Raw genomic sequence first — 25,293 nt, 5'->3', positions numbered from 1 at the left:
GCGAGCAGCGGCGGCCGTTGGTCCAATTGACAGCGCGAGAGGCGCCCGATTGGCGGCGGTTTAACGTGTCGCAGTCTTTAGCTTCCCCCTCCCCCCTCCATCCCCGTGTTGGCGCTGCGGGCCGGAGCCGCAGTGCAGCAAGGCCGGCGTCCGGGTAACCCAGGCAACCGCGCCGCTCGTCTGCGAGAGCAGCTCGATGCGCAAACAGGGCCGTGGTTATCATTATTATTATGAACAGGGGTTGGTCAGTAATTCTATTTATAAAAAGTCTATCTCTCGGCACCGAGCTGTAGAAAGTTCCCAAAGTACACTGGCCAGCCAGCCAGCCAGCCAATACTTTTAAGGAGAAAACAGGTAAACGATTTCAAAAGCCATTCACTGAAACTGCTATTTTAAGAGAATCTCTTTAACCCAACTATTAAGCAGGGAGGCGTTTGATGTTGTAAAAAACCCACCCGGTTGTTAATCGCCGCCTCCCCACAACCATTTCCAGCACTTTTATCTCTTAGTATTCTCATCTTAACGTTCGCATTTTCTCTGTCTATATATTCAGATTCCGCGAACAGTTCATAAAATTATTTTTTTTTAACGCAGCGTTTCGCTCTCGCTGTATCTTTAAACTTCTTCACCTTTAGATTTTGCGACGTTAGCAACAGACACCAGACTGCGCAATCTCAGCAACGAGGAAGTGAAGAGCAGCAGTGTTAGATGTACAATTGTTAGAAATCTAAAATTAAAAAAACAGAACATGTAGGAAGTGCTAATTTATCCGAAGGGAAATATAATTAACATTTAAGTTTGCAGAGCCTTGTAGTCAGAAGGAGGTCTTCAAGGTACAGAGGCAGAGGGGATGGAATAAACCTGGGATAGCTATGCTGTAAAGAATGTTATCTGGTCAACGAAGTCAGAGGATGAGAAAACACAAAAGAATGCAGAGCAGGAAGACACGACCGGCAGGCCAGGCTGGGCATATCTAATTTCAGAGAGAAAAATGGGGGAAAAAAACGGAGTCAGTGGCAGTGTCATAGATGGGCGACTGGCCTAGACAAATAAATCAGATTACCTGAAGCTGTCGTGTTTTAATTGAATCCAGAAAGCTGCAACGTACCAGAATGAAAGGGCGAGGTGCTATCCTTCAAGCTTGTGTTGGGCCATGTTGGAATAATCCAAGAGTCCCCGCATCAGCAGCTCGGAGTGGGATGGATCATTAACGTGGCCCTGAGCAGGAGGCTCAGGGTTGCCTGCGTAGATTGAATGTGGGTGGCTTTGCAAAGTGAATAGCCAGTTTGTGTTTGGTGTCTTCAGTGTAGAGGAGACCACATTGTGATCACTAAACTCGGTATGCTAGATAGGAAGAAGTGTAAGTGAATGGCTATTGCACCTGGGACTTCTGCAGTTCTTTCCTACACGTCTATTTGTGTAACTGAAAGGTAGGAAGGGAAGAGGTGAAAGGACGTTCCCACTATTCCATTCCCCCAGTCACACCCTTATTATACTTTTCCTTGCAAACAAAGATGATGAGACAATTGCCTTGCAACCTGAGCTTCTTGTTTTCTGCACTTTAATTCTCCATCCCACGTCCTTTATTGGTCTGTGGCCTGCAATGTTATAAAGAGACAATAACACAAGATGGGGGAACAACATCTCATTTTCTTTGCAGACTCGTTGCAGCCTTCTGGACTCTACATTGCATTATACTCATCCAGATAACTTGATTTCCCTGACTATATCACTCATCAATCATCAATGATATTGACTAACTTGATTATTTTGTTTTTTTTAATCTCTGAAACATAAAATTGTACAGCACAGGGACAAGATTCAATTCACAATATTTGTGCTCACTATGATGTCAATTCAAACTAATCATATTTGCCTGATAGGGTCTGTGTCTCTCCATCCGTGCTTGTTCATGCACTGCCTGAATGCCTTTTAAATGTTACAACTGTATCCGCTTCCACCATTTCCACTTGCAGCGTGTCACAGGCACCTACCACTCTCTGTAAAAATAAACTTGCCCCACAAATCTCCTTTTAAATTTTCCTCATTTCACCTAAAATCTGTGCCCACTAGTATTTGACATTTCCATCCTGGGGAACCCACCTACCCTGTCTCTGCCTCTCATTATTTTACATACTTCTTTCGGATTGTACAAGTAGACAACTAACTTGGTAAGTGTAGGATGGAACTGCAGATGCTGGTTTACACTGAAGATAGGCACAAAATGCTGGAGTACCTCAGTGGGACAGGCAACTTGGTATCGTGTTTGGTAAAAACATTGGAGCTGCAGGGCCCGTTCCTGTGCTGTACTGTTCTCAATTCTATAGGTGGTTTTAAAAAAAAAGCAAACTGATTTACCTTTATCAGTTGGGACATTATTATAAAAATTGCAGATTTAACCTTCAACACTCCAAAAAAACAATCTAACTTTGTACAACGTTGTAGCTAATACCCTCTAAACCATGCTCAATCCGTGTGAATCATTTTTCCAATGCCTCACCGATCTTCCTGCAATGCCGCAATGAGAATGGCACACAATACTCCAAATGTGGCCTAATCAAACTTTTAAACGACTGCAAAATGACTTTCCAGATTTTTTTTGGTGTTGGGTGAACTGTTGGGACTGAAGGCAGATAAATCCCCAGGGCCTGATGATCTGCTGAGTACTCGAGGTGGCCCTAAAAATCGTGGAGGCTTTGGTGATCATTTTCCAATGTTCTATAGACTGGATCAGTTCCTGTGGACTGGAGGGTAGCTAATGTAACCCCATTTTTTAAGAAAGGAGGAGCGAGAAAACAGGGAATTATAGACTGAAGGACGGTTTCGGCCCGAAACGTTGCCTATTTCCTTCGCTCCATAGATACTGCTGCACCCGCTGAGTTTCTCCAGCATTTTTGTGTACCTAGGGAATTATAGACGTTAGCCTGACATTGGTAGTGGGGAAGATGCTTGAGTCCATTATTAAAGATCTAGTAGCAGCGTATTTGGAAAGCAGTGACAGGATCAGTCAAAGTCAACATGGATTTATGAAGGGGAAATCATGCTTCACTAATCTTCTGGAATTTTTTGAGGATGTAACAAGTAGAATGGATAAGCGAGAGCCAGTGGATGTGGTGTATCTGGACTTTCGAAAAGTCTTTGACAAGGTCCCACACAAGAGATTAGTGTGCAAAATTAGAGCATGGATAGAGAACTGGTTGCCAGACAGGAAGCAAAGAGTAGGAATTAACAGGTCCTTTTCAGAATGGCAGGCAGTGACTAGTGGGGTGCCGCAAGGCACAGTGCTGGGACCCCAGTTATTTACAATTTATATTAACGATTTAGACTAAGGAATTAAATGTAACATCTCCAACTGCCGATGATCCAAAGCTGGGTGGCAGTGCGAGCTGCGAGGAGGATTCTATGAGGCAGCAGGGTGACTTGGATAGGTTGGGTGAGTGGGCACATGCAGTACAATGTGAATACATGTGATGTTATCCACTTTGGTATGTAAGAACAAGAAGACAGATTATTATCTGATTGGTGTCAGATTAGGAAAAGGGGAGGTGTAACGAGTCCTTGGTGTCCTTGTACATCAGTCACTGAAAGTAAGCATGCAGGTACAGCAGGCAGTGAAGAAAGTAAATGGCATATTGTCTTTATAGAGAACGGATTTACGTATAGGAGCAAAGAAATCCTACTGCAGCTAGTTGTACAGGGCCCTGGTGAGAACACATCTGGAGTATTGTGTGCAGTTTTGGTCTCCTAGTATGAGGAAGGACATTCTTGCTATTGAGGGAGTGAATCAGTAATCCTGATATTCCTGGCTCCTATGTTAGCTGATATTAGTAATATTTCACTCCCCTCAGATGCATTCTCCTTCTTAATTTGTCATCACCCCTCTGAAAATATAACACTCTTGACCTGTTCCCACTCACCCACATCCTGCAAATTTAAATATAATTGGCTCCCAAGTCTACTGCCATCTTTCTTTCAATCCCACGATTGAATCTCTTCAATTAGATTTTGAACCGCTACCTAAGTAACACATAACATCCTGTTTGACCTTCTCTCCTTTTTCATCAATCTCAGACTTCAATATGGTGGACCCATGGCTCCCATGGCTTCCATTTGTAATCCATGAACAATGGATTCATTCATTTGGTTCCTATGCTCTGTCTCCAGTCACAGTCAGAGAATAATACTCAATTATATTTCTTTGCACTTCATTAACACCGGAGACACCCAAGAATCTAACTCTTGATTCTCCCTTACTCATCAAATACAGCAAGGCCCTTAGCAACATCATTTGAAAATCAGTTAACTAGTTTCTGTATGTATGCTGAAGACACTCACCTCACTCACAATCTCAACTTCTCTATTGTCTTTAGTGTGCCTCGATGCAACATCCAGTATTGAAAGAGCAGACATTTTTTCGCAAATACTGAGTAGCTTTTATCCACTGTCTTCAGTCCCCATTACAAACTCCACTTCCTAAGCAGCAAATCCATCTTTCAGAAATAACTGGCTGAGATTGAATCAGACCAGACATACCCATGACATATTGTTAATTCATGTGCTTTGCTTTGATTGCATTACCAAGACTGATAATTACCATTTTTAAATGTCACAGTTCCTATTTTGCTAAAAGTCACAATCACCATTTAACAGTTTCAGTACTGACATTGCAGCCTTCTCACTTTCACCCTTGTGAACCTGGAGGTGTTCAAAATTCTGCTTGTCGATCTACATTGGTTCCTGGTTCAATAATGCTATTATGTCCTTTCTCAATTAAGAGCGCCCAAACAGTGCACAGTACTCCAAATGTAGCCTCGTCTAATCCTGTGCAGCTGTACTTATAAATCCCAATTACCAGATTTCAACCTTCTTGTAATACAGGCCAATGCGCCACATGATTGTCTAACTACTTGCTTCTCCTGCCTGTTAACTTTTTTTTGTGATTCCTGCACAAGAACACCGAGACAGTTTAATACTCACTCTTTTGTAATCTGCCTTCATTTTAGAACCAGCACTCTTAACCATTTGTATTGATGATTTGAATGATGGCATTTGTAAACCAAAAGATTTTCTGGAAAATAAAATGTGTATTAATTTGTCTCGGTTAACCTTTTCAATATTGATTAGCATACTTATTCATTTTAAGTGGCTTCATCACCGTGGCAGCTTTGCCAATGGTGTAAAAATGGTCATCAGCTACTAATGTAAACGTCCGCGCATTTCCATGATACCTCAGTTGAACCGAAAATTGGGATAAAATACCCTGTAAATGAAAACAAGAAATTCTGGAAATTTTAATTACACCAGTTGCCCGGTTTCCAAGTTAGTTTTATTGGTGTTGTCTCAAAACAGTCCATGTGTATTTTGGTTAAGCTTCATAATTTCTCAAATACAAAATACTGGTTAAAATCAGAGAATAATTATTATTACTTTATTGTCCATTGTCCTGATGTTTTTTTTGCAATTTAGGAAGAATCAATAATGATGCACGTTGCCTGATGGTGTTATTTTGGCAAATAGTGAACAAATATCCATCACTAAATTCACAATGTCCAAAGTGAAATTGGGTGCAACAAGATCAACTGGTAGCCTGAAACACAAAAATACGCACGGAGAACCTAATATATCAATCAAGGAGCCTCTGGATTTTACAGGAATATCAGGCGTAAGCATGCCCATTCCAGAAACAAAATCAGTGACCACCCATTTAGATGCCACAAAAGTACATAAAGGGCAATTAAAGAGAATTCCATATGGAAGTGAAACACATGAACATTCTGCCAAAGATGCTACAAGTAAAGTAAGCTTAAATTATCATTATATCCTTACTTGTTAACACTATTGCCCTCAATTGTCCTCAAGATGTTCGTTTGCAAACATTCTGTTGAGTGCTGTTTCATTAGTATCTGCCAGTATTCTCAATCTTCTTGAATATTTGCTCTTGAGCTCAGGGCCAATCTTCCCATTTATTTTTCTGACCACTACATTATTGTTGTTACATTTGTTAATGCCGATATTATTTATAATTTTGAAAAACTGTTCCCTAAAGGTTGTCCCTGATGTTCTCGCTTGTTCTTTTTCCCTGGAGCAGACTGTTCTTTATATTCTCTGACATTTGGGTAATTCTACTTATGGAGGCAACACTCGTTCCCTTGTCCTTTCACATCTGTCTTCTAGCTGCTCTAACTGCATAGTCTTTACTTTCTGTTTGAATCTTTTTGTGCCCACTTACTTTTTGTCACAGCCCAACTGAGGGAGGGTAGCTGCTGTTACCAGGTTTTTAACACATTCCTAAATTTGAATGAGTCCTCCAGATGAGGTGACATATCCCCTTCATGGTCATACTATTTTATAATCATATACAACCCCAAAGGCATATCTGCTGTCAGTATAAATATTTACTCCATGTTCTCTCCTAATGAGGGCCTCTGTCAAGGTTATTAATTCTTCCACCTGCACCAATCTAGTTCCTGGGATTTGTTCTCCTTTTAGTACTCTTCCTTCTCCATTATATTTTTTTGATCTATCCACCTAAAATTACTCTACATCTGGCCCCTCCAAAGTACTTTAACCGTCTTGCCACTCTCTTCTGTGTCTGCTTCTTCCATACACTCATGTTTTCCCTTCACCATCAGTGAGCCTGGATTCACAACACCATCCTTGATTGTATTTGCTCGTCAGCAGGCAATAGATCACTCTGCCATTTCACTCGTCAATAATCTGACACTGCTCGTAACTTACCCGTTTCTAAGAGTTGCACTATATTGTGGTTGGAATGTAAAACTATAGTCTTCATCAGTGTGATGGGCTCTGAGACTTCCACTTTCTTAGAAACTAGAAACATAGAAAATAGGTGCAGGAGTAGGCCATTCGGCCCTTCGAGCCTGCACCGCCATTCAATATGATCATGGCTGATCCTTGTCCCACAGTTGAGTGCATGAGCACATCAATGCAGCTTGGCTATCAGTGGGCTTTGCTTAGATCAGGGGTTGGCAACCTACAGCCCCCGGGCAGAATGAGGCCTGTAACCCGAAATCATCCGGCCCGCAGGCGGATTTTTTTTCCCGTAATCATCCGGCCCACCGAGCGCCAAGCTTTGGTTGTACCGCATCTTATGCAAAGTCACCGACACGGCCACGCACCTTCTGTGAACACGTTTAAGAGAGAACTGCAGATGCTGGAAAAACCGAAGGTAGACAATAATGCTGGAGAATCTCAGCAGGTGAGACAAAGATTGCATGAGGCTGCCTCACCCACTGAGTTTCTCCAGCATTTTTGTCTACCTTCCGTGAACACGTGATTTGATGCCTGCCATCCGGGGCGGGATGGGGGCGGGATCCATGTGTACACATGATGGATGTGGCCCGCCATCCGCTCACAGACATGCGATCTGGCCCCTATGCAGAACAAGGTTGCCGACCCCTGGCTTAGATGAACAGCATGCAATTGAAGGCACAAGAAACTGCAGATGCTGGTTTACAAAAAAAGACATAAAGTGCTGGAGTGACTCAGTGTGTCAGGCAGCATCTCTGGAGAACATAAATAGGCAACGTTTGGGTCGAAGTCCTTCTTCAGACTGATTGCAGTAGTGGGGAAGAAAGCTGGGTGAGATGGGACAAATCCCGGGATACAGATGAGGGGTTTTGAGTGGTGGGTTGGACAAAGGCCAGAGATGAAAAGACAAGAAGTGTGAGAGGAGCCAAGGATGGAAGAGGCTTGAAATGTGAAGCCAGAGGAAAGACTATAGGTGGGAGGGGATGTGGGGGGAAAGGGGAAAAGGTGACGTGAGTGTGCATCCATGTGGGACACAGGAAAGAGAGGGGGAAAATGTGACGGGTAAGGGGGGTTGGCTTTTTGTACGTTAGTTACCTAAAATTGGAGAATTCATTGTTCATAGCACTGGGTTGTAAGCTACCCATGTGGAATATGAGGTGCTGTTCCCCCAGTTTACGTGTGGCCTCACACTGGCAATGGAGGAGGCCCAGGTTAGTATGGGAGTGGGGAGGTTAAGCGGTTAGCATCTGGGAGATCTAGCAGGCCTTGGCAGACCAGACTGAGCGTGTGTTCAGTGAAATGGCTGCCTCATCTACGCTTGGTCTCACCAATGTAAAGGAGGCTACATCGGGAGCAATAGATGAGTTTAGAGGAGGTGCAACTGATCTCATTCTTTCTCCAAGTTTTTGTGTTACTACTGCTATCTACTACCCTCTCTCATTATTATAGTATGTGGAAGGGTTAATTCAAATCTGGGAATCTTAGAGCTGAGAGGATGTCAGTGCTTGATTGATTTTAGCAAATGCAGTAAACCTTCGCTGTTACAGACATGAATATATAACAGATTTCGGTGGAGGTCTGTAATAGCGAGGGTTTACTGCATTTGCTAAAATCAATTAAGCACTGACGGAATCAAGCAGAAGGTTGGACAAAGGACAGATGAAAGACAAAAAGTGGGAGGTGTGAGATAAAGAATTGTGAAGTGGGTGGTATGGCATTTCGTGAAGATGGCAGTCAAAAATTGCAGCAGGATCTTCATCGGTTGCCCAGGTAGGCTGAGGAATGGTTGATGGAGTTTAATACAGGGAAATGTGAGGTGTTGCATTTTGGAAAGTCTAACATGGGTAGGGATCCGAGTAGTGTTGTGGAGCAGAGGGATCTAGGAGTGCAGGTACATAGTTCCTTGAATGTGGCGTCACAGGTAGATAGGGTGGTCAAAATGGCATTCCGCATGTTGGCCTACATCAGTCAGAGTGTTGAGTGTAGAAGATGGGAGGTCATGTTACAGTTATATAAGATGTTAGCAAGGCTGCATTTAGAGTATTGTGTTCAGTTTTGGTAACCATCTTATAGGAAAGATGTTGTCAAGCTGGAAAGGATGCAGTGAAGATTTATGAGGATGTTGTCAGGACATGACAGCCTGAGCTATAGGGACTTTATTCCTTGAAGACTAGGACTTTACTCCTTGAAACGCAGGAGGATGAGGGGTGATCTTATAGTATTCAAAATCATGAGAGGAATAGGTCGGGTAAACACACAGTCTTTTGCCGAGAGTTGGGGAATCGAGAACCAGAGGGCATAGGTTTAAGGTGAGGGGGGGGGGAAGATTTAATAGGATCAAGAGGGGTAACTTTTTTTACACAAAGGGAGGTGGGTGTATGGAATGAGCTACTGGAGGAGGTAGTTGAGACAGGTACTATCGCTATGTTTAAGAAACATTTAGACAGGTCCATGGATAGGATAGGTTTAGAGAGATATGGGCAAAACACAGACAGGTGGGACTAGTGTATATTGGGGCATGTTGGTCAGTGTGGGCAAGTTCGCCCAAAGGGCCATTTTCCATGCTGTATGATTCTAGAAAGGAATATAGGTGAAAGAGGGGAAATGGATACGAGTCCACATGGGCAGTCTAAATGGCCGGCATCAAATTTTCTCCCATAACAATGGCTCTTAATGCTATGACAAGTTTTGAAAAGCTGCTGAAAAATTGTCGGTGAATCAATTTCAATGGGACGTTTTGGGAATTACCACTAAGCAGGATAGAGAAATATTTTTTCAATGACATTTAGTGGGAAATGAATGCTTTACTTACAGCACATGAAACACCATCAAAGTTTGAAGTTAACTACATAAACATTTGCAATTTTTAAATATGAAATAATATAAAGGTCAGTGGAATTAATTGATTCAGTACTGACAATCCTGTGAAATGTACCAAGTATTATTTGGAAAATCATCAAAATGACTTCAGTAGCGCATAATTATTAACCTGGGTTATATCTATAAACCGTATAAATGTTTATTCAGAAATATTTTCTTTCAAAAATCCTAGCCATCTGAAAATTGTGAACCAGTCATGTATGTATTGGCAGGCTCCCATGTATGATCAAAAACAATTGACGGAAAGAATCAGTATGCTGGAAAAAGAAAATGCACAGCTAAAAACTCAACTAAAAGAAAAAGAAGTAACCATAAACAGTGTCAATAAACTAATGCAACAGAAGGTAAGTGCCAAATAGTAACATTATCAATGCTAGAAACAATGGGAAACCTAGTCAGAGCTTCCATTAACCTTCCTTGTATCCTTAAATAGCCCTAGGGTGCATTTCATCTGGACCTAGTATTTTATCTACCTCAAAAATGACAAAGATGCTGTCCAATTCTTTGTTTAAGAAGGAACTGTAGATGCTGGAAAATCAAAGGTAGACAAAAATGCTGAAGAAACTCAGCGGGTGAGACGGCATCTATGGAGCGAAGGAAATAGGCAACGTTTCAGCCCGAAACGTTGCCTATTTCCTTTGCTCCATAGATGCTGCCTCACCTGCTGAGTTTCTCCAGCATTTTTGTCTAACTGTCCAATGCTTTGTACACTTTTGCTTTATCTACAAAAGACAGACTGAAACATTTATTAAGAATCTCTATTTTCCATTATAATAGAGTAATTGAATCATACAATATGGAATTGAGTCATTTGGCCCACCACATCAATGCTGATCAGTGAACACTCTTATGTATTAGTCCCATTTTACAGCACTTTGCCCAGAGTCTTCTATGCCAAAGTGAATCAAGTGATTGGCTGGATACGTTTTGAATGTTGTCTGTGACTCTGCTTATATCATTCTATCCACCAGTGCATTCCAAGTACTCATCATGCTTTGGGTGAACAGATTCCCCTCAGATCTTTTGTGAATTTCTTAACCCTTACCCTAAATATTGTTGTGTAGTTTTATTCATCTTCGATAAGGGAAAATGTTTCCCAACTTACATCCTTCATAATTTTATATATCTCAATCATGTCCCCATGTGTTCTTGTATTTTCCTTCTTGATTATGTCAATTCATCACTGCCATAATTTGCTTAGCAGTTGAAGCTCCATAGCCCCTTAGAATAGAGCATGTCAAAGATTCACTGCCATATGGTTGTAAGACATTTCTTTCATTCACTGACACAACTTCATATTTTGAAATGATGACTCCCTTGCTCTAGACACCCCAACCACTGGAAACATCACTCCCAAAGCTACTCCGTTAAGTCTTGTAAAAGTTTTATGTTACAATAAGGTCATTTTTCATTCTCTAAACTCCAGAGAGTATATCCCAGGATGCTTAATCCTGTTCTATAGGACACCCCCAACTCAATCACCTGCTCTCCTCGGGTATAAATTGGCTGAAGCTCTGTTACATTACCTCCAATGGTATGGAAGCTAAATCTGTACACATTATTCCAAGCGCATTTGTTCCAGGGCCCTATATAAGTGCAGTTAGACATCTTTAGACTTGTTCGCAATCCTTTTGCAATCAAGATGAACAAACTGTCGTTCACTGTACCTGCACGTTAACTTTTATTGATTTGTGTACAGCTTCACCCATGTCCTTTCAAGGATTTGTCTGAGAAGAGCAAATGTCATCTATCCAGTTTTGCTGGTGATTCCAAATTAGATGAGATAATGAGTAATAAGTTAGAAGCTTCAAGAGGATATAATCTTTCTTAACGCAGAGGATTGTGGCAGTTCAATCAGAACAGATTGATGGATTGCTGGATTTTAAGGAATCAAAGGATATGGGAATAGGACAAGAAGATTGCATTGAAATGGAAGAACAGACATGAATGGCAGAACAGGTTTCAAGGGTCAAGATTGTTCAACAGAACAATGTAATTCTTACATGCTGCAGCTTAACAGGCCCATAAATGCAATAACGCAGAGATAATATATAATAATCAAAAATACAATAAAATAGTAACCATAAAAGTGCAAAAACTGAACTCCATAGTAATCCAAGACACAGTCCATAGAAGATCATAGTTGCTAAGGTTAGCGTTGCGTAGTGTCATGAGCACGATGGTTGCTGGAAAGAAACTATTCTTGAACCTGGTGGACACTGTTTTTAATTTCCTGGATCTTCTTTCTGATAGTAGTACCAAAATGAGAGCATGGCCAGGGTGGTGTGGGTCTTTGATGATATTGGCTACCTTTTTGAGTCTATACCTCCAATAAATCCCTTTGATGGAGGGGAGGTCAGTACCTAAGATTGAGCAGTGTCTACCACTTTATGTAGTCTCCTTTGAGCATTTGAGTTGCCAAACCAGGCCGCGATGCAGCCAGTCAGAATTATCTCTACCGTCCACCTGGAGAAATTTGATGGAGTATTGTCAGCACACCAAATCTCCTCAATCTTCAAAGAAAGTAGTTCTTCATATGCTTTCTATGTGATTGCATTGATCTGCTGTACCTAGGACAGATCTTCAGAGATATGCATGTCTTATGGAGAGCAATATGGCCTAAATCTCCTACTTTTCAGATTCTTGTCTAATTAAGAACACAAGAAATGGGAAAACAGTGGTAGATTGGCCTCTCAAGCTTGGTGGTACATTAAATGGCTGACCATTCACCTAAACACCATTTCTCTTCAATAATCTATATTCCCTGATTTCTTTGAAATGCCGAAATCTATTGCACTCTGGTTCGAATGTATTCAATGGCTCAAAATCTGCAGCCTTCCAGGTTAGAGAATTCTAATGATTCACCACTGAAGTAAGAACTAATTATTTTGATACAGATCTCAATTCTTTAGTCAAGATAAACATTCTTCTTGCACCAATCCTGTAAAACCTGCCAGATATGCTTCAGAGGTTAGCTCATTCTGTTAAATTCTACAACAGGTAGAATGATGCAAAGAATCCACAGTTTAAGAGGATTTCAGGAAGGGCTGCTGTGATATTGGTGCATTATCATGAACACTATCCCTACCTTGACTTAATTTGATGGAGTTAAAAGGTTATCTGATGGTAAAGAAGAAAGCTCTTCGTGCTGTTCTGTTCTGTCGTCATTTTAATTAGACAAATAAAAGCAGCATTGAGGTTTCTCCTGATGGTTTAATATGTAAATGCACAGAGTGCTGTAGTATGTACAAATTCAATTAGACTCTGAAGAATCGTGGGTTAATTTTTTTGAATGTGTATATTTAATAAATCAAAGCTCTTGTTCATTATAGGGTATTATCATTGATTCGGTGATTTTACGCTAGTCAGAATAGGTTAAACGGGCCAGGATTTCCAGTGTTCATTATTAGCAGTTAATCCCTCTTGGTGAAGTAGATGTGTAAGGTTAAGTCAGCCTCAATTGTGATGTCTCTAATCTTCAGCTGCCAATATTCATCAAAACACTAGAGAGCAGAATGGTCATTTGTAGAGGTACTGGCAGAAATTAATCATTATCCAGGGGACTGGGAAGAATTACATAGAACATAGAAACATAGAAATTAGGTGCAGGAGTAGGCCATTCGGCCCTTCGAGCCTGCACCGCCATTTAATATGATCATGGCTGATCATCCAACTCAGTATCCCGTACCTGCCTTCTCTCCATACCCTCTGATCCCCTTGGCCACAAGGGCCACATCTAACTCCCTCTTAAATATAGCCAATGAACTGGCCTCAACTACCCTCTGTGGCAGAGAGTTCCAGAGATTCACCAGTCTCTGTGTGAAAAAAGTTCTCCTCGTCTCGGTTTTAAAGGATTTCCCCCTTATCCTTAAGCTGTGACCCCTTGTCCTGGACTTCCCCAACATCGGGAACAATCTTCCTGCATCTAGCCTGTCCAACCCCTTAAGAATTTTGTAAGTTTCTATAAGATCCCCTCTCAATCTCCTAAATTCTAGAGAGTATAAACCAAGTCTATCCAGTCTTTCTTCATAAGACAGTCCTGACACCCCAGGAATCAGTCTGGTGAACCTTCTCTGCACTCCCTAAAGGATAAAATCAAGGAAGAACATTAAAAATTAAAAATCACAATAACGAAACGATGAGTACAATTTACATTCTACAGACATAATATACCAATAGTGATGCTTACTAGTGGCTGTAAACGTTTGTGGAGATATTCTTTAGAAATAAATGTCTGTTAATATATTTTTTCCACAGGATTCTGAATATAGTCAGTTAATTAAAAAGGAACAACAATCCCATGAACAGACAGAAGAAAGATTAAAACAAGCTGAATCATTGGCAGCTGAAAAGTTGCAGATTCTTTATGAGTCTAGAAAGGAATTTGGAGAAAAAACTGAACATCTCAATAAGTTGGTTAGTAATTTAAACAGCAGCTTTTTTTTAAAGTAGTGTATGCAAGATCCAGTTCATCCCAAACTTGCTAAGCTTTTGTTTTGCTTCATACAGCATGAAGAAAAATTAGCTACAGTGATAAAAGAAAATGCATCAGAAATCACATGCAGAGACGAGAAGATCAGGAAATTGAAGCAACAAGTTTCGGAAGTTCTACAAGGAAAATCTTGGTATTTATTCATGTGTAAATGTTCCCATTTGTACTTGTAGATGCTGCAGGAGTCATCTGCACTCCTGCTAACAATCCTGGGATAGCTGCCCTAAGTGTGCACGACTATACAATAAATTACAGCAGGGTAATAAAGTTGAATATATCACTATTGAATTTAATGCTACTTTTGCTCATAGTGTGTATATAGTCATAGACTGGACTAAGTGGGACCCATTGGGTCCCTGTCACACAGGAGGCTTGGTCCACCAACGCAATATCGCACCACTCACCCATAGCCCCCAACTGCACTGATGCAGCTCATTTCCCCTCATCCAAAGCACTCTCTCCCCCTCCTCTTCACCCTCCCTCTTCTTTCCCCTCTCCTCCTCCCCCAATCCTTCCCTCACTTCTCTCTCCTTCTCCTTCCCTCCCTCCATAACTCCTCTCCCCTCCCTACCCCCTCCTATCCCTCTACCCCACCACTACTCACCTCCACTATCCCCCCCACTATCCCTCCTCACTTCCCCCACTGCCCTCCTCTCCCTCTATCCCCCACTCCCTACCTCCCCCACTACCCCCTCCTGTACACCCCCTCTCCTTCTATCACCCTCCTCCCCATTCTCCCTTCTCATCTCTTCCTCTTCTTTTCCCTCGCCTCCTACTATCTTCCAATCCCTGCCTCCTCTCCTTTTCCCTACCCCTAGTCACTCACTCCTTCCCTCCATAACTCTGCCCCCTTCCCTACCCTCTCTCTCTATCCCCTTCCTCTCCCACACTCCCTCCTCAGGATCTCAAGATTGCCTCTCCTCTCCCTTCTTGCGTGCTCCGGAGGAGCATCAGCCGTCAGTGCCCTTAGAGCCAGGCCATGGATCCTTGCCCGAAAGCACCAGCAGCTATGGCCACACCACCGCGTGTGGGAGGGGGGGGGGGGGGGGGAGGTGAGGATGGGGGGGAGCTTGGTGAAAAGATGGGGGAAGAGGGGCAAGAGCCTGCGAGGGGGACCAAAAGGGAAGGGGCTGGAGCTGCATGGCGTTGTGATGGCGGTGCGTTTGGGCGTCATGCTCTCCTCCGCCGGAATCAGACTCTCCGCTTTCCGTTTGGCGACATCTCCGACTCCGCGCCAGGTCGCTTCCAGTCCCTCCGAAAATTGTATCCGGTTGGAGACCTTTGCAGCGTCCCTCAGCTCCAGTAAAGATGCGGTGGCGCAGGAAGATGCGGACCGGACCGTCCCGGGGAGTGACGGGAGAAGAGACCAACCCGCGCGGCGCTGACTGGCGGGAGAAGAGATCAATCTGCGCATGCGAGGTTTTTACGAATTTTAAACCTCGCTAACTTTTACAATATACTACCGATCGGAACGAAACTTGTTGCATTCGCAGCACAGGAAAAAACAGATTCAGATTCAGATTCTGATCAGATTCAATCTTTATTGTGCAGTGTACAGTACAGAGACAACAAAATGCAGTTAACATCTCCCCAGAAGAGCGAACATAGAATAATGAGCAATAAACGGTGAGGGAGCTGATGAAAAATCGTAGTGCTATCGTGTATCGTTTTTGCGCAAATAGAAAAAACGCGCAAACCGGAAGAGCACAAGATCAGAGTTGTAACATCTCCCCAATGATACCAACAAAGTTCAGAATTTGATTGAGACTCTTTCAAGTTTGTGTACTTATACCACGTGATATACAGTAAACCCTCATTTTAACGGACCCCTTTATAACTGATTTTGGTTATAGCGGACTGACCTGCTGATGCCACCCCTGGCTTGCCTATCCCAGCTGTTTACAACCCCAGCTTCCAACACCAGCAGTGGCTCACAAGGTGCACGCAAGCCCTTCTTCACCTACTGCATGGTTCGGTTGGCGCAGTTATTGTTGCAGCTCACTTTTTGGCCATAAGGATAGCATTTTCTTCAGGCTGCCGTCACCGACAGGACGCACTTTGTAGCTGTGGGGCTCCTTCTCAACAGCCATCGGCTCTTCCTGTCGACCGTCGCTTTGTTTGCTCCCAACACCTCCTCAACTTTCTCCCATTGCGCTGTCCAGTCGGCCTCTTCCCCCACCCCGCTCCATCGGAGTCACTGATATATTCCACCTTGGAAGATGTCAGTGCTTACGGGGGAGAATGAGGAGGTGGCAGTGGAGGATGGAACAGCATGGTGGGAAGGAGGAGGAGGCAACGGTGGTGCAGGGGGCTGCCTGAAGAAAGAGCTGATGGTCAGGGGCTACAACATGAGCCACAACAACAGCCACGTCAACTGGACATGCAATAGCTGGTGTAGAAGGGCTCGCTGGTGCAGACCATCGGAATCGCGCGTAGTTTTAAGGTGAAACGACACAAAGTGCTGGAGTAACTCAACAGACTGAATCAGTCTGAAGAAGGGTGCCAACATTACCTATCCTTGGTCTCTAGAGATGCTGCCTGACTCTCTGAGTGACTTCAACACTTTGTATCTTTTTATGTATTAAGCATCATCTGCAGTTCTTTGTTTCATCTATATACAATGATATCTTATTCAGTTATAGCGGACAATTGGCAATAACGGACACCACCCTATGGTCCGTTTAACACATGTTCACTTTATTTAATCAATGTTTGGCTATATTTCTTAATATTTCTTCCTACTGTAGTCAAAAATTAGCAAGTTGAAGTGTATTACATTGAGAACCTAGTTCATCAAGACTTTAACCATTGCTAAACAGGTGCAAGATGACTGCCCCTTGTTTTGCATAATAAATTCTAATGGGTGCACTATATGGTCATTGGACAACGTGCCAACTATTGCTTCAGTCATAGGCCCACCGGTAAAAACACCAGAAGCACACTGATGTCAGTTTTTACTTCCATTGGGAGAATTACCCACTCACGAGTATAGATCTGTGGAAGTAGCCTTGTTTTTTTTTCTGTAAACCTATCTGATTTCTTCTTCATTAAATCATTGGAGTTAAATCTCTTTAGAATATTCAAGCCTTCCTAAAGTGTGGTGACCAGAACTGGATACACTATATCACGCAACCTAATTTTATATAGGTGTGTAGAAATCAACTGCAGATGCTGGTTTATACCGAAGGTAGATACAAAGTGCTGGAGTAACTCAACGGGTCTCTGGAGAAACAGATGGGTGACATTTCGGGTCAGAACCCTTCTTCAATCTGAAGAAGGGTTCCGACGCAAAACGTCACCAATCCTTTCCAGAGATGCTGCTGACCCGCTGAATCACTCCAGCACTTTATGTCTATCTTTAGTTTTATATAGGCTTTGCTTTAATACACTAAATCTGTTTATAAAATCCCAAGCACTTTGTTAGTATGTTTTGCCACTTTAGGTTTTTTACATAAAATGCCCAGCCCTTGCTTTATGCACTCCTTTTATAACTGGTAGTTTTAATAAATAAACTGACTGATAAATTTTAGCAACGTTTGTACAAAAACAAATGAGATTTTTCAGTTACGAAAACAGAAAATGCTGTATACATCTAGTAGGTTAGGCAGCTTCTGTGAAAAGACAAGCAGAGTTAATGTTGCAGGTTGATGACCCATCAGAACAGGAGCATAAGAAAACAAGATGGTGTGGAGGGATGGATAGGACAAAGGAATACCTCTGATAAGATGAGGCCGGGATTGCTGAAGTGATACAATGATAGATTAATAAAGGATGTGTAAAATCCATGAGATGCAGGTCAGAGAATTGAATTGAAAGGTAAAATACATGAAATGGCCACAGATTTGTTTAGGGAGAAATTCTGAGTACAATTTGTAGATGGATAATCTTATGGTACACCTGATCAGTTCTGGCAGAAATAGCAAAAGAGGGTTACCAAAAATAGTTGAATTTCATTTGTGTCCTGAAGGCTGAAACATGGATTCATTTTTTCCTAGTACACATTAGGCTTTGTAAGAATAATGCAGGAGTCAACAGGCATACAGGTTAGAGTGGGAAAGAGTTAAGAATTAAAGGAACAGACAACTGGAGGCTCAGTATTGGCCCTGCAGACTGGATACTCTGAGTTTAGTTTCCACAATGTAGGCAACATTCAAATGTAATACAATGGATTGGATGAAGTGCAAGTGAATTGATACTTCAACTGAGAGGACTGCTTGGGTGTCTGTCTGCACTGTGGATGAAATTGTGGTTGTTGAAGTTCCCATGGTTGTATGGGAAAGTAATACGAGGTGGAAGTAGTTGGTGGTAATTGAAGAGCCGATCAAGGAGTTTGAGGAAACAGACACATTGAGAGGGGAGGAATAGGAAAGATGTGGCTGGTTAAGGAATCGCATTGAAGTTTGCAAATACTACGAAAGAAAATCTGTTCGTCTAAAAGCTGTGGGGGAACCGAGGACTGTCTCCATCCCTGAAGGTTTGAGAGCAGAGATGTGTGAAATAGATGAAACGTAGTTAAAGATCCTGACAATCATGACAGGAGAAGCCAGAGATGTGGGAAAAGGAAGACATCTCAGAGTCACCCATGTGGAAAGTCTTATATTAGGAACAGATGAGACAGAGACCGAGTGGTGCGAGAGATGGGAAAATATTATCTTTGTATGGAAGGATGATCAAGGAATGAATATTTGTTTATCTTTCACCCAAGACACAGCAGAGGGGTCCAGAAAGAGAAGGGAAGCATTTGATGGACCATGGAAAGGTGCAGGGTAGTAGATAAGGCATAAATGATGATTAAAAAAGATCTTTACAAGTGCAAGAAGTAGCACAAAAACAACCCTCAATGTATCAGAAAGAGTTGGGAGAAGGGGCCTGAAACAGGTTCCATGTATCCCACATAAAGGTGGGCCTAGTTTGTGTCTATGGGATTCCTATAGTTACATCTTTAAAATAGAAAATGTGAAGAGTAGAAATTCTTTAATGTGGGAATAGGTTTACTCGGGAGAATGAGTGGGCTGACAGAGAGGAAGAGTGTCTGTTCAGGGAAAAATTGGAGGACCTTCAATCTCGTGTGGGATGGAAATATAGAGGGAGGTTGCGCCCATGCTTAAAATGAATCAGTTGAAACCAGGAAATTGGCAACTGTCAAAATGATGGAGTCCATTAGAGGTGTCATGGATACAACTGGGAAGGGACTAGACCAAACCTGAGGTAAAAGGATGGAATCAGGATAGGGAGAAATGAGTTAGCTGGGGAAAAAAATCCTTGAGAGGTTGGACTCAAATATAAGGTATTAAGCATTAATTTTCCCAAGGCTGTCCATTACTGTAGATTATTAATTACAGATGAAAATTGCAGAGATGTGTATGGATTTATTATGAGAATTAGGGAGGTGGTTAAAACTACAGCACGAAGAATGTGAACCAGAGAGAAGTGGAATGTAAACATAAGACAATAAATCTTTAGAGATAGCAAGAAGGAAGTCAAGAGTAAAGAATACTTCAATGGAATCGAATCTCACAGTTCGTTTTATGAAATTTAACACAAGAAAATCAAAGCTGATTAGGCCATCAGACCCAACAAGTCTATTCCATCATTCAACATGATGGGCTCTCAATGGGCTGAATGGCCTATTTTTGGTCCTAGTTGAGTTATGTGGTTTTTGTGCCACTTCCCCCGAACTTTGAATTCTATGATCTTTCAAAGTTTTATCCATCTCTGGTTTAAAATTATCTAATAATCTGGCCTCCACCACCTGGGGATTGAGGGGAGGGGGTTACTAAGGGCCTCAGTTTTACATGAATGGCCCTTGTTTTGCTGCAATATCCACTTGTTTACAATTCTTTCACTACTGTAAAGTACAATATCTATCCTGCGATGCCTGTGTGAGGATCTTGTATGTGAATAAGGCCACCTTTCATTCTTCCAAACTTCAAGCAAAATGACCCCAAACTATTCAGCCTCACTTGTTAGAACTTCTAAACCCACAAATTAGCCTGGTGAAATTCTTTTGGTCTGCATTCCATAACACTACATTTGTTTTAGGTAAGAATCAGAATCATTAGAATGCTTTATTGTCATTGCATGTGTCACATACAATGAGGTTACTGTGTCTCTCCATTTAAAAGAACTTCAAACATTCACATACTCGTACTTTTTACACTCCCTCCCTCCCCAAACCCACCCATGGATTCACATTTACATAAATTAACACTGTCTCCCCCCCTCCTTCCCCATAACCCGCTCCCGAGACAGAGTTCAGTTCCAAGATTGCTGATGGGTAAAAGCTGTTCTTGAGTCTAGCAGTGCGTGACTTTAGCGACCTGTACCTTTTTCCTGAGGGCAGCAGTGTGAAAAGGTGGTGACAAGGATGTGTAATGTCTTTCACGATATTTACAGGTGAGGGAGGCAAAACTGTGCAAATAATTCCAAAATACGGCCTCACCAACAATTCACACAACTGCACCAAAACCTCCCTATTCTTAAATTCTAAACACTTTGCAATGGAGGCCTAAATGCCACTTGCCTTCTTAACTGTTAGTTGGGCTTGCCACCTAATGTTTTTGTGATGAATGCAATGCAGCATCTTGATGGCTATGAATTTCATTATGACATCAGAAAAAGCAGGATAAACACTTTGCAGCTATACTTAGTATATTCTTGTGTGGCTTTTAGTAAAAACAAATGGAAAAGGAAAAGCGGCACAAGAATATCGTGGAGACTTGGAAAATGGATATGTGGGATATACTGTATTGCACAAATCATATAAGCTCTACCACAGCTTTGGGCTCTATTTCTGTTTGGGCCACTTAGAGATGTTTTGGATGAGATACTAACCTAATTAAATAAATTGTAAAAACTTACTGCGATGTTTTCCTGATCTCTGAAGGGAACGTCAGCAACAATTGCATGAACTAAAAAAGGAAGTAATACGGTTAACAGAGGAAGCAAGTGCACTTCAGAAAAAACTTAAGTTGCACCAATCATTCAAGAAGGTAACTTAATGATGGATATTATCAGCTCTTTTATTGTATTTTTCTAAATGGGTCTTCTCAACGTTGATCCTTGAATGTCAAACCCTTAATCAGGGCTGCTTAAGACAGTTGAAATGCATTAGGTTTCATCCACACATGGTCAGCTTTGCCTTCAGTGAAGTTGAGGATGTTCCTGAAATCTCCAAGTCTCGTAATTTCAGATAAAGGAGCTCAGGAAAAAAAAGCAGGTGTCTGTTGTTCACAACAGGTGACGAACATGGAACAGTACCTAAAGGAACAGCCCATTCAAGCCACAATATCTGGGTCAGAGATGATGGCAAATTAAAGTAGTCCTTTTTGTTTACCTGTGTTTGAGGGATGGATGGGAATTAAATGCTGACCTTGCCAGCAACACCAAGATCCCTCTTACCTCCAGGTAATGTTTCTGGTTAAAACATATGCTGCCTGACTGCTGCGTTTTTCCAGTTTTACCTTTTAATTTTTAACATGATTTATAATCTTTGGTCCTTCCATGTATACTAACAAATAGAAAGGAAGAATATAACAATGAAGTGAATGGAAGTTGTTAATACAGAACAATTGCGACTCACACTGGGGGACCATACACAATGGGATAGAAAGAATGAAAGCAGTTACAATTTGTACAAAATAGCAAAATGAGTTTTTAAAAATCCTACGGAAAAATATATGTGATAGGAAAAGGATCAACTGCAATGCACCAAGGACTCCAAGGAGTCAATGTCACAAGCCTGTTGTAGTCTTGTGCATGAATGGCCAAAGATTGAGCTAGGATTGAACAATAATAATGATGGAAAAGAGAAAATTAGATAAATAATAGATTGTTGCTTGTATGTTTTACAAATCAGTGAAACTTTAATGTTGCTACTGCATCAAGTTGTAAATAATTATGCAGGTTGTTGGTTTTCTTTAGGATTGTAAAAACTGCGGGTGATTGACATTGAAACTTGGAGACAACCTTACCAGTAAGATTCAAAGAAAAATATGATGAACTACACAAAATCTTCCAAAGCTTTGAAGAGCAGTTTGCAGCAAGTACATTGGAACAAAAATGAGTAAATTGTCTTATGTTGCCACTGTAATTTCAAACCAAAGTGAATGTCCACTCCACTAAATTATATTGATCTTACTTTGCTGTTGAGGGCACTTAATTTATCTCGTAATAAAACGAAACAACTTGTTTTTATCTACAGAACTGTAACATGTTCTGAGGCACTTAAAATATATATAGAGCAAATTGTGACACTAAGGCACAACAAGAACAAGTAGAAGACCCAAGGCTAGGCCATAAAAGGTAGGGTAAAAGGCTAGAGGTATGCATAAGATGGAAGACAAGTAAGGGAACAATGCCCCGACCCCAACATAATCCACATTAAGTATGCACATGTACTGGTATACATTTAATTTGCCCCTCAAAGTAGTTACATTTAAATTCTTGAAGGACCATCTTAAAATTAAGTGGTGGAGTAGCCCAGAACTGAGGCCTTGGCAGCTGAAGCCACAGACTCGTGTGATGGAAGATAGACAGAAAATGCTGGAGTAACTTAGGACAGGCAGCATCTCTGGATAGAAGGATTGGGAGACATTTCGGGTCAAGACCCTTAGAAGTCTTGACCCGAAACATCTCACATTCCTTCTATCGAGAGATGCTGCCTGTCCCGCTGAGTCACTCCAGCATTTTCTGTCTATCTTCGGTGTAAATTATCATCTGCAGTTCTGTCATAGACACTCATGATGGAGCTATTTTTGGATGACAGAATGGAGTAGAAAGATCTTAATGATTTTAAAGCTGGAGAAAATTTAAAAATGGAAGGAACAAGGCCTTTGAGGTCTGAAAACAAGTGTGAAAACTTCAAAATGGAGGCTTGGTTACTCAATGCAATTGCAAGAGTAAAGAGGTATTCAGTGAATAAGACAAATGAGGTAGTGAGTCAGGACATAGGCCATTGAGTTCCAAGTGTCCATGTATATACTTATTAAGGGAGGCAGGCAAGGAATAAAATGGAATCGTTGAATCGAGAAGCAGCAAAGACATGAGAGAGCATTAAAAGTAAGGTAATTGTAGAGTCAACTATTGTAGATGTGGAAATAGTAGTCTTAGTAATAGTGTCATCTCAAGCCAATCTGTTTAAAAAGGGCCAAATGTGGCACACAGTCTGGTTCATTTTCACATCCATGGTTGAAAGGAGGATAAGGAGGGATGAATTTACTCAGTTACATAGGATGCAAGTTGTAACTTTGGCAATGTTAAAAATCTACCTACTGGGTGGATGCAAGAAAATACTTCTATGAATTTAGGACCTTGCACTGCATTAAAGAAATAAGATGTACTGAAAATCAACAGTGGTTTTGAGGAGAGTGATGACAGCAGATTTGAAGCGGTGAGGCCTAGTCCCGAAGGAGATGAGTGAACAATATCACCCAACATGGACAATAGACAATAGGTGCAGGAGTAGGCCATTCAGCCCTTCGAGCCAGCACTCAATGTGACCGGAACGACGACCCAGTAGGCCAGACCCACCCCACAGGGGACTGTGGTGAAGCCGGGCGGCGAGGCCCGTCTGGACCGAAGGATCCTCAGCGGCGGCAGTGATAGCCCAGTAGCGGCAACGAGAGCCCGGTGGCAGCAATGTGGGCCACGGCAGCGGTTGCTGAGCGTGAGAGGGGAGGGAATGACAAAGGGGACCCGGCGTGGGGGGGGGGGGGGGGGGGGACCACCGTGAGGGACAATGAGAGAACAAAGGGGGACCCTGTCTGGGGTAGGGGGGCACTAGTTTAGAATCCACTGCCCAGGGGATAGGTCTATGTCCGTTTGGTTGTTCATTTGTTCCGGGGAAGGCGCTGTGCATACGGCAGCCAGATAACAGTCGCTTGCCTTTTTCTTTTTGTTTTCACTTTTAATTTCAAGATTTTGTGTACGTTGTGCGTTGTGACTGTCTGCACACCAATTTCCCTCGGAGGATGAATAAAGTTTTATCGTATCATTTCATGCCACAGCAAGTTCAGATTTGAATTGAGAAAATGATCTGAGAAATATTTGTCCAAAAAAAATGATTCATAACATCCACTGCAGTTTAGATGCTCATTAATATTAAATAGTTGATAACATTACAATAGTTCAGCAAACAAACCAAAGCCATGCACATGCATTTTATTACATTTATCCATTGCGATTATTACAAGTTTTTGGGACACGCTCTCCTCTGATGCAATTGTGAAGTGATAACTGAGCTTTTAGTATTGTTGCAATAATCTTCAATAACATTTGAGAAAGTTTTGTACAATTCCTACTAACATCAATAAAACAATGATTTTAAATACAGCCTCAAGGTCTTTCCAGTGAATGCAAAATGCAAAAAGTATCTGTACAGTGGTGCAGCTAGTAGAGCCACTGCCTCACAGCGCCAGATATCCGGGTTTGATCCCAACCTCAGCTGCTGACCAGGTGGAGTTTGCACGTTCTCTTTGTGACTGCATAAGTTTCCTCCAGATGTTCCCGTTTCATCCCTCGCCCAAAGATACGCAGGTTCATAGGTTGATTGGCCTCTAAATTGCCCCCCAGTGTGTAGGAATGGATGTGAAAGTGAGATAACAGAATTAGTGCGAACAGTTGATCGATGGCAGGCGTGGACTCAGTGGGCTAAAGGACCTCGTGCCATGCTGTGTCTCTAAACTTTAAAATATTCAAATGATTGTAATAAAGTTTCAACTACCAAAAAAGATATATTCTTCAATTTATTAATTCTTCTTGACTTTAACAGCCAAGGTTAAACTATAATTTGAATAATGTAAAGAGGAAAGATAATTTAATTCGTGCTGCAATCCGTTCCAAATAATTATCTGCTGATCCAGGTGTCAACTTCTCGACATCGGCGAGACCAAGCGCAGGCTCGGCGATCGTTTTGCTGAACACCTCCGCTCAGTCTATCTTAACCTACCTGAACTCCCGGTGGCTCAGCACTTCAACTCCACCTCCCATTCCCAATCTGACCTTTCTGTCCTGGGTCTCCTCCATTGTCAGTGAGGCCCACCGCAAATTGGAGGAACAGCACCTCATATTTCGCTTGGGTAGTTTACACACCAGCAGTATTAACATTGACTTCTCCAACTTCAGATAACCCTCGCTTTCTCTCTCCATCC

At 41.9% G+C, this 25,293-nt stretch overlaps 1 protein-coding gene across 4 annotated transcripts; it reads left to right on the top strand.

The window, feature by feature from the left end:
* Nucleotides 1–61: 61 nt before the first annotated feature.
* LOC129699806 (golgin subfamily A member 6-like protein 22) lies at nt 62–22,720 on the top strand. 4 transcript variants are annotated; one of them, XM_055639904.1, is made up of 7 exons: nt 66–354; nt 5,467–5,797; nt 9,846–9,995; nt 13,909–14,067; nt 14,161–14,276; nt 21,030–21,135; nt 22,067–22,712. In XM_055639904.1, exons 2-7 carry the CDS (start codon nt 5,546–5,548, stop codon nt 22,085–22,087), a joined length of 804 nt encoding a protein of 267 aa, XP_055495879.1. In that variant the 5' UTR covers nt 66–354; nt 5,467–5,545; the 3' UTR covers nt 22,088–22,712. The 4 variants fall into 4 exon arrangements, with proteins under 4 accessions (XP_055495883.1, XP_055495879.1, XP_055495882.1 ...); XM_055639906.1 differs by having other exon boundaries at nt 71–354; nt 9,864–9,995; nt 22,067–22,707; XM_055639908.1 differs by lacking the exon at nt 5,467–5,797 and having other exon boundaries at nt 62–354; nt 9,864–9,995; nt 22,067–22,720.
* The last annotated feature ends 2,573 nt before the right edge of the window (nt 22,721–25,293 follow it).

Source organism: Leucoraja erinacea, chromosome 8 (assembly GCF_028641065.1).
Source record: "Leucoraja erinacea ecotype New England chromosome 8, Leri_hhj_1, whole genome shotgun sequence".
Classification (NCBI taxonomy): Eukaryota; Metazoa; Chordata; class Chondrichthyes; order Rajiformes; family Rajidae; genus Leucoraja; species Leucoraja erinaceus.
This window is presented reverse-complemented; position numbering and strand designations above follow the sequence as displayed.

Excerpts from the sequence above, each read along its gene's own strand:
- LOC129699806 (XM_055639904.1), top strand. The coding sequence starts at position 5,546 with ATGTCCAAAGTGAAATTGGGTGCAACAAGATCAACTGGTAGCCTGAAA. Across the intron at positions 5,798-9,845 it reads CCAAAGATGCTACAAGTAAA|TCATGTATGTATTGGCAGGC; the intron begins GTAAGCTTAAAT and ends ATTGTGAACCAG. Across the intron at positions 21,136-22,066 it reads TGCACCAATCATTCAAGAAG|GATTGTAAAAACTGCGGGTG; the intron begins GTAACTTAATGA and ends GGTTTTCTTTAG.